The 13,626-nt window shown below is 44.2% G+C and overlaps 4 protein-coding genes across 6 annotated transcripts; 2 read left to right on the top strand and 2 right to left on the bottom strand.

Annotated features, from left to right (window-relative positions):
- Nucleotides 1-154: 154 nt before the first annotated feature.
- Nucleotides 155-3,390, top strand: LOC115760787 (DNA replication licensing factor MCM4). Its single transcript, XM_030702283.1, has 7 exons — nucleotides 155-461; nucleotides 512-822; nucleotides 883-1,805; nucleotides 1,872-2,243; nucleotides 2,299-2,665; nucleotides 2,728-3,180; nucleotides 3,243-3,390. Exons 1-7 carry the CDS (start codon nucleotides 389-391, stop codon nucleotides 3,336-3,338), a joined length of 2,595 nt encoding a protein of 864 aa, XP_030558143.1. The 5' UTR covers nucleotides 155-388; the 3' UTR covers nucleotides 3,339-3,390.
- A 231-nt stretch (nucleotides 3,391-3,621) lies between these two features.
- Nucleotides 3,622-13,512, top strand: LOC115760912 (oxysterol-binding protein-related protein 9). Of its 3 annotated transcripts, XM_030702482.1 has the most exons (15): nucleotides 3,622-4,018; nucleotides 5,892-6,020; nucleotides 6,808-7,029; nucleotides 7,094-7,171; nucleotides 8,665-8,938; nucleotides 9,700-9,823; nucleotides 10,780-11,196; nucleotides 11,260-11,411; nucleotides 11,473-11,574; nucleotides 11,634-11,808; nucleotides 11,866-12,001; nucleotides 12,065-12,151; nucleotides 12,623-12,744; nucleotides 12,840-12,945; nucleotides 13,011-13,512. In XM_030702482.1, exons 1-15 carry the CDS (start codon nucleotides 3,896-3,898, stop codon nucleotides 13,095-13,097), a joined length of 2,334 nt encoding a protein of 777 aa, XP_030558342.1. In that variant the 5' UTR covers nucleotides 3,622-3,895; the 3' UTR covers nucleotides 13,098-13,512. The 3 variants fall into 3 exon arrangements, with proteins under 3 accessions (XP_030558342.1, XP_030558343.1, XP_030558344.1); XM_030702483.1 differs by lacking the exons at nucleotides 3,622-4,018; nucleotides 5,892-6,020; nucleotides 6,808-7,029; nucleotides 7,094-7,171 and adding an exon at nucleotides 8,401-8,591; XM_030702484.1 differs by lacking the exons at nucleotides 3,622-4,018; nucleotides 5,892-6,020; nucleotides 6,808-7,029; ... (1 more) ...; nucleotides 8,665-8,938; nucleotides 9,700-9,823 and adding an exon at nucleotides 9,997-10,543.
- On the bottom strand, nucleotides 4,220-5,638 carry LOC115760915 (elongation of very long chain fatty acids protein AAEL008004). The gene is made up of 5 exons (XM_030702486.1): nucleotides 5,487-5,638; nucleotides 5,300-5,396; nucleotides 4,976-5,069; nucleotides 4,660-4,909; nucleotides 4,220-4,587 (listed from the first exon to the last, which is right to left on the bottom strand). The coding sequence occupies exons 1-5, from the start codon at nucleotides 5,500-5,502 to the stop codon at nucleotides 4,235-4,237; spliced, it is 810 nt and encodes a 269-aa protein (XP_030558346.1). The 5' UTR covers nucleotides 5,503-5,638; the 3' UTR covers nucleotides 4,220-4,234.
- Nucleotides 7,153-8,292, bottom strand: LOC115760914. Its single transcript, XM_030702485.1, has one exon. It carries the CDS (start codon nucleotides 8,194-8,196, stop codon nucleotides 7,213-7,215), a length of 984 nt encoding a protein of 327 aa, XP_030558345.1. The 5' UTR covers nucleotides 8,197-8,292; the 3' UTR covers nucleotides 7,153-7,212.
- Nucleotides 13,513-13,626: the final 114 nt, after the last annotated feature.

Below are 13,626 nucleotides of genomic sequence, written 5' to 3'. Positions count from 1 at the left end.
CAAAAAGGGCAGGGTTGCCACATGGCTTCACAGTTTAGGCCGAGTAAACAAAGTTACAAATGGTAGGGATTTATTATGGATAGACTGGTGTCATATTTGAAAATGCGCATGTACAATTTTCAAACTCAAAATCTGTATCATTTTTAAATCGAATTTTCGAATTGTACTTTTTCGCGGCAACAGTTAAAAACCCATTTTCCAACACTACACACTTACCTGCAGCCATTTGGCAGCACTGCGCGTCTGCGTCACAGCTGCAACTGTCAACATTTCCCGCGCAAAGCCAAAGACGGCGCGTTGTCCACAGCCTCGTCAACAAACAGATTAAAAAGTGCTGCTATTTGTTGTGGAACTCGTAAAACTGATACATATATAAAACTAACGAAAAATGTCAAGTCCCGCTCGTTCGCCCAATGTCGGATCTGGCACACCAAAGCAAGGAGCGCGTACTCCCACCCGAGGTAAGTTTTTGTGATTACAAAAGTTGTCATGTACATAAATGTCCATGCAGGCATTGCCGCGCAGGATGTGGAAACACCGATGCGTATGGGCCCTGGCCGTGTGCCCGGTCGGCCCTCTGATAACATTAGTCTGCCGCCCACGTCGCCGGCTAATGTTAGCTTGCCCGCCACGAGTCCGGCGCGTGGCTTGGGCGGCATGAGTGAGATTGATTTGAGTTCGCCCCTTAACTACGGCACCCCCAGCTCCATGGGCTCTATACGTACACCGCGTTCCGGCATTCGTGGAACACCATTGCGTGCGCGCCCAGATATACGCACGGATAAGCGCATGCGCCAAGTGGCCATTGGCGGCACCTCGGGTGTAAGTAGCAGGATAAGCTATTTGCTTTGATTTGAGTATTTAAGCTCTTGACCATTGCAGCTGGAACCCATAGCCGAGAAGGGTTCGGAGGCCACAGATCCTGTTTCCGAGTCCTCGGCAGCACCACAATTGGTCGTCTGGGGCACCAATGTGGTTGTTAGCCAATGCAAGTCCAAATTTAAATCGTTTATTATGCGCTTCATCGATCCAAGTGCCGAGCAGGATGAAATTTCCGAAAACATTGATGTCAATCAGCCGTTGTACTTGCAAAAGCTGGAGGAGATTCACACGCTGGAGGAGCCCTATCTAAATCTCAATTGCGCGCATTTAAAAACATTCGATCAGGATTTATATCGCCAATTGATATGCTATCCCCAGGAAGTAATACCCGGCTTTGACATGGCCATTAATGAGATGTTCTTTGAGCGTTATCCGGCCGCCCTGTTGGAGCACCAGATTCAGGTACGTCCCTTCAATGCGGATAAGACGCGCAACATGCGCTCTCTGAACCCAGAGGACATGGATCAGTTGATCAGTATTAGCGGCATGGTTATTCGCTCCTCTAACGTCATACCGGAAATGCGTGAGGCGTTCTTCATGTGCAACATTTGCTCCTTCTGCACCACCGTCGAGGTGGATCGTGGACGCATTGCGCAGCCAACACTGTGCACCAACTGCAACACCAATCACTGCTTCCGGATCATACACAATCGCAGCGAGTTTACGGACAAACAGCTCATTAAGCTGCAGGAATCACCAGATGACATGGCTGCCGGACAGACACCACACAATGTCCTGTTGTATGCACACAACGATCTGGTGGACAAAGTGCAGCCTGGCGATCGCATTACTGTCACTGGCATCTATCGAGCCACGCCCCTGAGGGGTAAGGGACCGAATGTGAAGAGCGTGTACAAGACGCACGTCGATGTGGTGCATTTCCGTAAGGTGGACAACAAGCGTCTGTACGAGGAGGAGGAGGGGTAAGTTTCTACTTAATTAGCTCTTGTTTGTCCATTTTGGTTAAATTATTTTCTTTTTACTTGCAGCAAGGACCACATTTTTCCACCGGAACGCATTGAGCTGCTGCAGTTGCTGTCGAAGAAGCCTGATATATACGATCGTTTGGCACGCGCCATTGCGCCGTCCATTTACGAGAACGATGACATCAAGAAGGGCATTTTGCTGCAGCTCTTTGGCGGCACGAAGAAGAAGCATTCGACCCTTGGTCGCCAAAACTTTAGATCTGAGATACATCTGCTGCTCTGCGGCGATCCCGGTACATCCAAATCACAAATGCTGCAGTACGTCTATAATCTGGTGCCACGTTCGCAGTATACCTCCGGCCGCGGCTCTTCCGCTGTAGGCTTGACCGCTTATGTGACCAAGGATCCGGAGACACGCCAATTGGTCTTGCAAACGTACGTCATGCGAATTCAAATTTAATCTTTATTAAAAATATCTATTGTATATTAGGGGCGCTCTCGTTCTGGCCGATAATGGTGTCTGTTGCATAGATGAGTTTGATAAGATGAACGATTCGACGCGCAGTGTGCTGCACGAGGTGATGGAGCAGCAGACTTTGAGCATTGCCAAAGCTGGCATCATTTGTCAGCTGAATGCACGCACTTCTATCTTGGCCGCCGCCAATCCCGCCGAGTCTCAGTGGAACAAACGCAAAAATATCATCGACAATGTGCAGTTGCCGCATACGCTGCTGTCGCGATTTGATTTGATTTTCCTGGTATTGGACCCACAAGATGAGCTCTTCGACAAGCGCTTGGCCAGCCATTTGGTATCCCTTTACTATGTAACCCGTCACGAGGAGGAGGACACCATGTTTGTAAGCTTTAAGATTTAAGACCTCACCTCTGCCAGTTTGTATTTATCCCTGCCTTTTTACAGGATATGAGCGTGCTGCGTGACTACATTGCCTATGCGCGAGAGCACCTCTCGCCCACATTGTCAGATGAGGCGCAACAGCGTCTGATTCAGGCGTACGTGGACATGCGCAAGGTGGGCGCTGGTCGTGGTCAAATTTCAGCTTATCCACGGCAACTGGAGAGCTTGATACGCCTGTCGGAGGCGCACGCCAAGGTGCGGCTGAGCAACGCTGTCGAGTTGCAAGATGTTGAGGAGGCCTGGCGACTGCATCGCGAGGCATTGAAACAATCGGCAACAGATCCGTTGTCGGGTAAAATCGATGTTGGCATCCTCACCACTGGCCTGTCCACAGCAGCTCGCAAGAAACGCGCTGATCTGGTGGCTGCCATCAAGGAGAATCTTAAAAAGAAGGGTAAAGTGCCGACAGTGCCGTACCAGAAGCTATTTAAGGAGATCAAGGAAGGCTCCCAGATCGTAAGTTCTTTGTTTGAATCCTGTTGACTTTATAAATACATTAATTTCATTCTTATTTTTAGATGATTACGCGCGAACAGTTTGAAGATGCCCTGAAAGAGGTGCAAGATGAGGGCGCGATAGTGGTTATGGGCAAGAACACTATACGAATTTGTTAATTTCATTGCTGCATAAAAACATTCATTCATTCATTCCTAGTTTTAAGAAAACAGTTTTTAAATAAAGTTCACAATTTCATAATCGTGCTATTGGATTGCAGTTAAAGGCAAAGGCAGTTTTCGATAACTGCTGTTCGATAAGTTTTTGCCGCCGATTAATTGAATGTAAACAAAAAGACAGTGTTACCGCATTGCAAGAAGCAAAAATACCAGTGAAATTTGCGTGCACTGACAACCCTTTTTCCGATTACCTCACTCGCTCTATTGAGCGAGACAACAAGCGAACCATTAATAAGCAGGCACAATCACGGCATAACAATAAATGCTTTGTTTTTCCAAGCCCTGCTACAGGCGTAGTAAAGTTTGGATTGAACGAGCGAGTAGGAGGACTGTTGCGTCACCAGGCACAAACACCAGCGAACATCTCACTCACACACCGTCCAAACGGTAGCCCAGGAGATCAGCTGACAACGGCGGCATTGGCAGTGACAGTGGCAACGGCATCCCCATCGGCGCCCAATAGCTGTAGCATACGCAGCCCCAGCAGCAGTTGAAACATGGCATCCACCTCGGCCGGCACATTGGAGGGCACACTGAGCAAATGGACAAACGTGATGAAGGGCTGGCAGTATCGCTTCTTCGTTCTGGACGAGAATGCGGGCCTGCTGTCCTACTATACGGTAAGTGATCCTCACTTTTGTGTGTCATTTGACAAGTGATGGAAACTTTTTGCGTTTATCTACTTAAATTGGAGCTGCGTTAATTGTTATCTTATCTGCCCAGTCAACGACAATTATACCGAGTCGCTTCCCGCAATCAACGTCGCCAATTAATCAAAAAATGCGTATACACATGAGTTTGTTTGTGTGAACACATACATACATACATTTATTTATTTAACGTAATTTTGCCTGAGCTGCGGCTGCAGCGGCTGCTGCTGCTTCGCTTTTCCTGCGCTGCGAGCTCTTGTAGGAGCTGCGATAGAAGTCGTAGAACCCGTAAAGCATGAGCATAATCACAAATATGAAATATATAAAGACTTTCTTGTCCACGCCGCAATTGATCGATACAAATGTTGCATGGACCATAATTAGTATAAATTGTGTCATTTGTATAACGGTAATTGATTTCTTAACGGGCATCAAAGCACGCACCGTGGACTTATCCGCCACGGCGGCAATCAGATAATACGTGTACATAATAATATGCACATTGGAGTTGAGCAGAATGGGAAACAGCGCATCGCAGCCTGCAAGATGAGGAATCACATGTGAATATACACTTGGCACTTGGCAAAACTAACTAGAAGCAGTTCACGCACCATTTTTGCGATTATGATTGATCAGCATATAGATGAGAGTTACTGTGGTTATATGATGGAACACATGCAGCTTGGTCACTTGGTTCTGTTTCTTGCGCAGCACAAATATCATTGTCTCCATGAGCTCGGACAGCTTCAGCCAAAAGAGGAAGTACGCCAAGCGAAAGTGACGCTTCATACGCACGGGCGTCTCCTCCAAGACGCTGCATCTCCAAAAGTATATGATTGTGTACTCGGTTATGTGCAATATCTGCAAAGAAATCAGGTTCTTTTGTACTCCAAAAAATGTCAATTTAAAGGCCATTTGGAAACACACCTCGTAGACAACGAATATGCACGATATGACCTGCACAATATTATGCACTATGATCAGTTTCTTCAGTTCGTAGGGCGCTCGAGCGTGCATATAGCTTAAAATAGACAAGAACAAAAATTCCAATTTGATTAAACATGTAATTTGAGTCCCTTTCACGCGAATTTAGGCGAATAGAGTACAGCTCAATTGAATTGGTAATTAACTTCATGCCGTTCTTTATATTTCAATGTACAAAGTGTAGAGTGCGCGCTTTAATTATTCTCACTCACAAACTCATTAAAATTCCACTTTTTATAGCTGAGGACTGGATTCAATACTACTCACCTTGGTCCCAGTTTTGTAACTAATAGCAAATATATACCCAAGGCGCCGAGCATAAACCAAGGCGTCGACATTATCGCAGGATGATCAAACTCTTGTGCTTAAAAAAGTATATATTGTTATATATATATTCATATCTAAAGTATAATTAAGCACTTGAAGAAATAACAAATATGCCCCAGATTCTCACTTGTTGGCGCGTCCATTTTTTTGTTGTTTATTTTATTTTTTTTTTTGTTTTTGTTTGTTTTTTGAAATTTTACTCAGAGTCCTGCGTATTGCGTGGATTAATCCGTGCCGATTAGCCCCGAGACTGTTCACGTTGCAATGCGACCGACTTATCGCTGATATCTGGGCAATTGTCAAATGCTCGCATTGATTTTTAATCGCTTAGCTTCGTAACAAACACCATTAATTTATTCAAAAAACCAAAAAAAAAACCAACTCATTTTAAACTGTGTCGTTGACCATTTCGCCTATGGGCACACGTCACAGACAAGACCGACGCGTTCTCAAAGTTTTTCCGCTACAAATTGCGTAGTTTTTATACAATTGTTTTTCAATGTTTAAGTGTAACTATGTATTCCGTTTACAGTCCAAGGAGAAGATGATGAAGGGCGTGCGACGCGGCTGCGTTCGTCTCAAGGATGCGCTCATTGGCATCGACGATCAGGAGGATAATACATTCACCATAACTGTGGATCACAAGACCTTTCACTTTCAGGTGTGTACTTAGAAATCGTATAAAATAATTGGGGATAATTTCCGGTCTTCTTCGCACCGAGATTTTTGCTTTAAATAAAGTTTGTAAACGAGATTGGCCGAAATCGATGAGCTCCAGTTTTCTCCAGAATGGGGCTGAAACACTTCTGAAAGGAACTTTTACACAGATCTTTTGGAGATGCGTTTTTAGACCCAGATGGGTTTACTGCGATTTTTGCAGCTGGAACTACCTAACAACTCGTCATAGAATTCCTTTATCCAACGGGATAATCAGGATAAGCACGCCGAAGATTTGATACCCATGTAGACATTGCCTTACGGTTTTGCAGACATGTGCGAAATTTGAGTATACTGAGAGAATTGTTGACATAGAAACAGATAGAGGAACATACAGACTTGACTATATCAACTTGGCTGTTGATTCTGATTTATAGATATATACACTTTATGGGGTCGGAGATGTCTCCTTCTATGCGTTACATATATATATATATAATAATATATATGTATATATATAATAATCTAGACATGGACAAATTTGGTTGCCATATATAAAGCTTAATATACCGATGGCAATCGCTTTACAGGGTATCGAAATAAATGTTATGATTTTGAACTCTGAAGACCCACTCATATTGACACACACCCAAACTCTCGGTCAAGTTCATTTATTTATTTTCATTGATTTTGTTTTTGGCTCTGTATTTTTACCCCGCCTTTCGCTTTGGCGCCGCTGCTCAAACTTATTGTAACGATAAAACTTATTGGCAAACCCAAACACCGAACAGGCTCGGCACAGCGATGAGCGTGAGCAGTGGGTGCGACGTCTGGAGGACACAATAAGACGGCACGCGAATCGTTCGCGTCTGTGGGACAGTCAGAGCGCCTTTTACCTTGCCGGAGGCTACACGAAGGAGTCGAGCAGTAAACGGGCCAATCACTTGGAGCTGGTGGGGCGACGTGTCTCCGAGGCGGATGCCTATCTGCAGCTGATGATAGACCAAACCAATGTGAGTGTGCGAGTCCTTTATAGTAGCTAAACTGTTATGTAATTGAATTGTACTCCCAAAACAGGCGCTGGACAAACGCATCGCCGAGCTAAGCGACGCCGCGGAGCAGGCCAAGTGCAAGGCGCTGCAGGACAACGCAAGTGTGAGTTAGACGCAACGTTTATTAAGCAGCCTAAGGCAGAACTAAACAAACAACCTGCCACGCAGCGCAGTTAGGGCAATCTCCAGATGCAGTTCGTCGCGGAAGTTATTCGAAATGTTTTTCAACTCGCCAAAGGTTAGACGCCAATGGCTGGCATCCGGTAGCATAAAGTGGCACGTGTCCTGGCTTTGACACACCTGGCGCACGGCCACAATGGTGCTGGCCTGTAGGGCCGCATCGCGTCCGCACAGTCTCAGTGCGGCATTTAGCTGCAGCTGATCATTTGGCGTTGCCAGCCAAATGACAAACACCTGATCCTTGGGATTGGCATGTGTGAGCATGCGGTTGCCTAGCTGCTTATCCTTCAGTGCAGAATTGGCGGCCGTCTTGCAAATGAGCACCACGACGGGCACATCGCTGGCCAGGTGCTCATGCTCCTGCACCGATGTCAGCAATTGCTGCTCCTGCTGCTGCAGCGGAGAGCCGCTAAAGGCGAGCAGACCAATCACATGGTTCTGCTTAAAGTGACAGCTGCGGGTATCAAAGGACAGCACGACACGCTGGCTCTCGCACAGCTTGTGGCAGCGCTGGGAGGCGACGGTCTCATTATGATCGCAGAGGTAGTGCAGCAGTAGCAGCTGGCTATCGACGCGCCGGCGGCAATGCTCAAACACGCACGGGCTCGAGCCGCAGCTGATAATCAGCCTGCCATCCGACTCCTCCTCCAACTGTGTTCGCTCCAACTTGTCAGTTTTGGCGTCGGCCTCGAACTGCTCGCCATCCTCGATGGCATCCACATCGTGCCAACCTATTAGATCCGACTGTCGTATCTGCAGAACTGTCATTTCTGTGCGCAACTCTTCTAAATCCGCGCGTAGATCCTGCAGCTGCTTTTCCATGAGTAACTTATCTTCCTGGTCGTCTTTCGCATTAAACAATTGTGCACAACGCAACTTGTATCGCTCGAACTGGTCACGTAGCTCGTCTATGCTATGCTCCATGGGATCAAGCAGCTCGTCAGCCATATTTAGCCAGAATAATTTCCCTTTTTTGTGTGTGTGTGTGTGTGAACAATGTGAAATGCTTTACACTTAGTTTATAACATTTTTTTTTGTTTTGTTTTGGAATTTTTAGTCACAGTTTTGGCAGGCGAGCAGATGAAATATTGATTTGCAATGCAAGTTCAGGGTTAGAGCCTTAGCTGGGCCCAGCCGGGTGTATTATTAGATATGCATGAGGTGGTTGTATGGGAAATTTTGCGAGCTCGCGCCAGCTGCAGTCACAACCCAGCTGTTCATTTCTTTGGCAAACTTCGAGGCAAACTGTTTTTGCGGAACAAAAATAATAAACAGGCAGGCGGCTAGACAGACAGGCAGGCGGACAGGTCGTGCAGTCCATCCGACATGGTTATTTAATCGAGGTCTTGACACCTTTGCGCGCTGGCTTTTTATTTCTTCTTTTATTTGATTTGTTTTGACGCTTTGCATTTGCAGGCCATGTTGGATCATATCAAACACTCGATTGTTAGTCTACAAATTGCCAAAAATATGGCGCACCCCATCAATGGCATTTACAATGGCCCCACCACGACACTGACAACAACAACAACAACGTCTGGCATGTTGATGGCAGCGGCAACGGGAACGGCGGCCATGGGCCACAGTGGCGGCGGCAGCAGCAGCAGCAGCGGCGGCAGCGGCAAGGCGAACGACGCTCTCAAGAGCGAATTGGCGGGCGACGATGAGGATGATTCAGCAACGGAAAACGGTAAATGTCATCCAACTGTAAAATACATTCTGACGGTCACATTTTTGCTGCATGTTTCTTTAGATTTGACTGTTTGATTTACACTTAGCGCGGGTATCTTGAATTAGTGAAGAGATTTGCAATGGCATAATCTGCATGTGCAGTTATTATCTTATCACTTTGTTTCTGCATGGATAACTATTTGAGAAGCAGTTTATCTGAAAGCAGTTTATGTATTGAAAAATATTTTGGGCACTAGAAAGCGTTATATGGGAATTGTTATTGTCCTATATTTTATCATTTATCATATTTATGAAAGCAATTCTTTTCGATTTATATTTATTTTTTATTGAATAGTATAGACGAAAAAGATTTGGTAGACTATTATATAAATTCATTTTATAATTTTTATAACAGCTTCAAGCTTTTGCCGGTGCTCATATAATTAATTTTTTTACAACAGTTTTAATTTTAATATTAACCGGTAACCTCGTAACTTCTTTTATTGTGCATTACTGTGCAATATTTTTCCTAGGGTATTTAAACTTCTGTATGCCACTGCAAGATTTTTATGTACATTATGTATGTAGTGCTTGTGAAAAAAATATGGCAATACGTGTATTCAGGGCCGCACACATACGTATGTGTGTATGCATGTATGCGTGCATATGCATGGCCCAAGTGGCTTGTTAATGAGTTGCTAATCGATGAATTGGCAATTGAAACTTGCGTAAAATGCAATTGCTTTATATATATATATGTATGTGTTTGTTTCATTACAGCCACCACTGCGCCATTAGGTCTGGTTGTACCCGAAACCTCTTATTCGAGCAGCGAAGGTGAAGAAGACTTTTATGATGCCTACGATGATCCCTTCACCAGTGTGGGTAGCTCACCAATTGGATGGTAAGTGTGCAGAGATAAACAACAGTTATCTGCCAGCGTTGCCATGTGAACAGATGCCGGCTACCAAAATGCGTACAACCGCAAAGTATGTACATATATACATGTTTGTTTGTATATACATATATATAGCTGCCTCTCTTAAAATTGTATTTAGAGGGCGCATGCCCAATGCAATTGCAGCACAGGTATCCGAAACACACACATTTGCATGCATAGTGCTTAAGTTGGTCAGTCGCCTTTAAATAATTTATGCAATTTTGCAAGCTGCAACGTCAGCAGATTTGGCAACGCCAACACGTCACAGCTGACAAGCAGTTGTTGTCGTCCTTTGCCCAGGCCTCCGGGATACGTCGTGCAATTTACGATTTCGTCCTGTCAGTTTGTAGTTGCGTTCGTCGCTGACTGTCGACTGTTGACTGTGCGCCATTCTTCGTTTTATTTCCTTCTTTCAAATGGCGATTTGCTCATAGTTTCCACTTTGATTTATGTTTCTGTGTGTGTATGCAATTGTGTTTCCTTGGTTTTTGTGTTTGTGTGTGGCGTGTATGTATAAGCTGTTTGCTTTGTTGCGCACAGCTGGCGCCGCAAAGTATGCAAAACAAAAGTTTGCAATCGCCATTTTAAAGACTCATATGCAGCTTAAACTGCATTCGCATCCACATCCGACAGCATCGCCAGTGTTGCCATGTTTAAGAAGTGGGTACGTCGCGTTAGCCTAAGGTAAGCACCTCTTGCAAATGTGTTCGTGTGTAAGTGTGTGCGTTTGTGTCCGTTTTATAAATTGTAATGGAGCCAAGGCACGTTGAGAGCCGCAGAGAGGCTGAGTGAAAGGGTGGCAGGACCTCGTGCGTGTGCCAAGGCTGACATCATTTAAAGATTTAAATTCTACACACATCCAGATCCAGGTCCTTTCGGCATACAGAATATTAATCAACAAGTTTGGAATTTATTTGCAGCGCCACGCGCGGCTTTGCAGAGACATCGCCTACGCACGAAAAGCCGCAGGGCAGTTATGTTGGCGGCGGCGATTTGGCCGGAGCCACAGCAGCAAAACCAACTACCACAACTATAACAACAACAACAACTGTTGGGCATTCGAAGCTGCCGGAAATCGATGAGACTGGGTCGAGCAAAGTGCCAAGCTCTCGCTCGTCTAGCTATGACAATGGCATCGATTATGATGCACTATACGAAGAGGAGGAGGAATTGGACCTCAGCATGGAGGCGCACGGTTCAATGATAACGCATCTCTTGTCGCAGGTGAAGATCGGTATGGATCTCACCAAGGTGGTGCTGCCGACGTTCATCTTGGAGCGCCGCTCTTTGCTCGAAATGTATGCCGATTACTTTGCCCATCCCGATTTGTTTCTCAAGTGAGTTGCTTTTATTTTTAAAAATAGTAAATAAAAATCTTAAAAAAATTAATTTGTTTCCAGAATCTCGGAGCTGGATGACCCACGCGATCGCATTGTGCAGGTTTGCCGTTGGTATATGAGCGCTTATCATGCGGGTCGTAAGAGCGCGGTGGCCAAAAAGCCCTACAATCCCATACTGGGCGAAGTATTTCAATGCCACTGGGATATTCCAGGTAGCACCATAGCAATAAGCTGACCGAATTCGTTGTTTCTAATTCGTTTTCTATGCTACAGGTGAAACCCAAGATGGAAAAGAGGTGCATGACGGTCCTGTGCCCTGGTGCCGGCGGGATCAGCTAACATTTTTAGCGGAGCAAGTTTCGCATCATCCGCCAAGTGGGTTAACTCTCGCGACGAATCGGTAGGCATCAATTGATCTCCATTTTGCTTTACAGTTTCAGCCTTTTATGCAGAGCATTACAATAAGAAAATAACATTCACTGCTCATGTCTGGACGAAATCGAAATTCCTGGGCTTATCAATTGGCGTGCACAACATTGGCGAGGGTGTCGTTACCCTGGTGGATCGCAGCGAGGAGTACATTGTTACGTTTCCAAACGGTTATGGCAGGTATGTAATAATTAATAATATCATTAATAATAATAATCAAATGCTTGCGCTTTCAAGGTCTATTTTAACGGTGCCTTGGATTGAGCTGGGCGGCTCAGTCGAAATCAAATGCCCACAGACCGGCTACTATGCCAACGTGGAGTTTCTCACAAAGCCTTTCTATGGCGGCAAGCGCAACAAAGTCAGCGCCGAGGTGCGTTAAAAATATATATATATAATTTGCCAAATATATAATGCGTTATAAAACTTTACTTAGATCTATTCTCCCAATGACAAGAAGCCATTTGTTTCAATTGCCGGCGAATGGAGCGGCCTAATGGAGGCCAAGTGGCATGATAAGAACGTAAGTTGCATGCTGGCAACCTAAGTTATAATATGTATGTATGTATAGTTGTATATTTAACAATTTTTGCTAATGTACTTGTTAAAGTTAAAACCCTTTTTGGCTATCCTTTTCTGTAAACGCCTTATACGCTGCCTCGAACAACACTACGAGTTGGCAGCCACATCTAACTATCTATCCAACTTTCAACCTATCCACCTATATACCTACCTGTCTTTAACCTGCTCCAGTTTACTTTTAGCGATACTTGTACTTTTCTCTTAAATAATTTGGGAACACATTTCTCTGTGTGTGCTTACTTTGTTTATCTAGAAAATTAAACCTCAACCCAAAACTAAAACTAAAACCAATACTAAACTGCCTGCCCACGTTTTGAACTCCCACTACATCATATTGTTGTGTAGATGTTGTGTCTCTGTGTGTTTTTGTTTCCTCAAATGCTGACCACCACGTGAATCTCTAATTTTCTAGAAAACCGAAGTATTCGTCGACGTAAATCGCATACCCATATTTAAGAAACAAGTTCGACCAATCGTTGAGCAGGATGAATATGAATCGCGGCGTGTTTGGAAGGAAGTGACTGCGGGACTCAAGTAAAATTCTTATTATGCATAACTAACTAGCTGCATTAATTAATTTATATATTAAACTTACATTTAAATAACATATTAAACTCCATCCCAAATAGATTTAATGACATTGAGCGCGCCACAAATGCCAAATTTGTTGTGGAGCAGCAGCAGCGTGATCAGGCCAAGGTTCGCAAGGAATACGACCTAGCTTGGGAGCATAAGGTATGCTAGATTTATGCTCTTTAGGGTAAAATATTATAAATTTATAAACTTTATTTTACTCAAAGCACTTTAAACCCGTCGGCGATAATTGGATATATACAAAGCCGCTGAGTCAGCGTATGTATTTGCAGGAAAAGGAGGCCAAAAGATAATGCATGAATTGGGAGTCAGAAGAAACGCCAACACCAATGTTTTTCGTCATATATATCTATATTTCCATGTAAAGATATATGTGATTCATATCAAGAATGAGAAGCCTCAACAATTGTATAATATCCTGAAGTGCGCAAACCCCAGACACAAACACTGACGACGATACAACGTAACATATGCAGGAAACTTAATGTTTTACAGTATAATGAATAATGATATATGAGATAAGCGATAAGGAAACATCTAGTGTCCGTTTAATAATTGTAAATAGTTAAACACATAACACACATAACAAACAGAAAATGCAAACGCCAAGTTTAAGTAGACAGTTAAAAGCAGCAATAGTTGAACGAAACAACGTAAGCACCTAAAGAAACAATGGTTGAAATTTAATAAATCTAATATAAACTGCAATAAATAATAATATAGAGAGCAAACACTTTAATATATAGTCTCTACGCAACATACTCGTATAAAGCAACATATTATTAATAACATATGTACTAGCGTGTTTCAAAGGCAATCGCA

This window comes from Drosophila novamexicana, unplaced genomic scaffold, assembly GCF_003285875.2.
Source record: "Drosophila novamexicana strain 15010-1031.04,08,12 unplaced genomic scaffold, DnovRS2.1 tig00000462-arrow-pilon, whole genome shotgun sequence".
In the NCBI taxonomy this organism is placed as follows: domain Eukaryota; kingdom Metazoa; phylum Arthropoda; class Insecta; order Diptera; family Drosophilidae; genus Drosophila; species Drosophila novamexicana.
The sequence above is the reverse complement of the archived record's forward strand: the minus strand, read 5'-3'. Positions and strand labels throughout refer to the sequence as shown.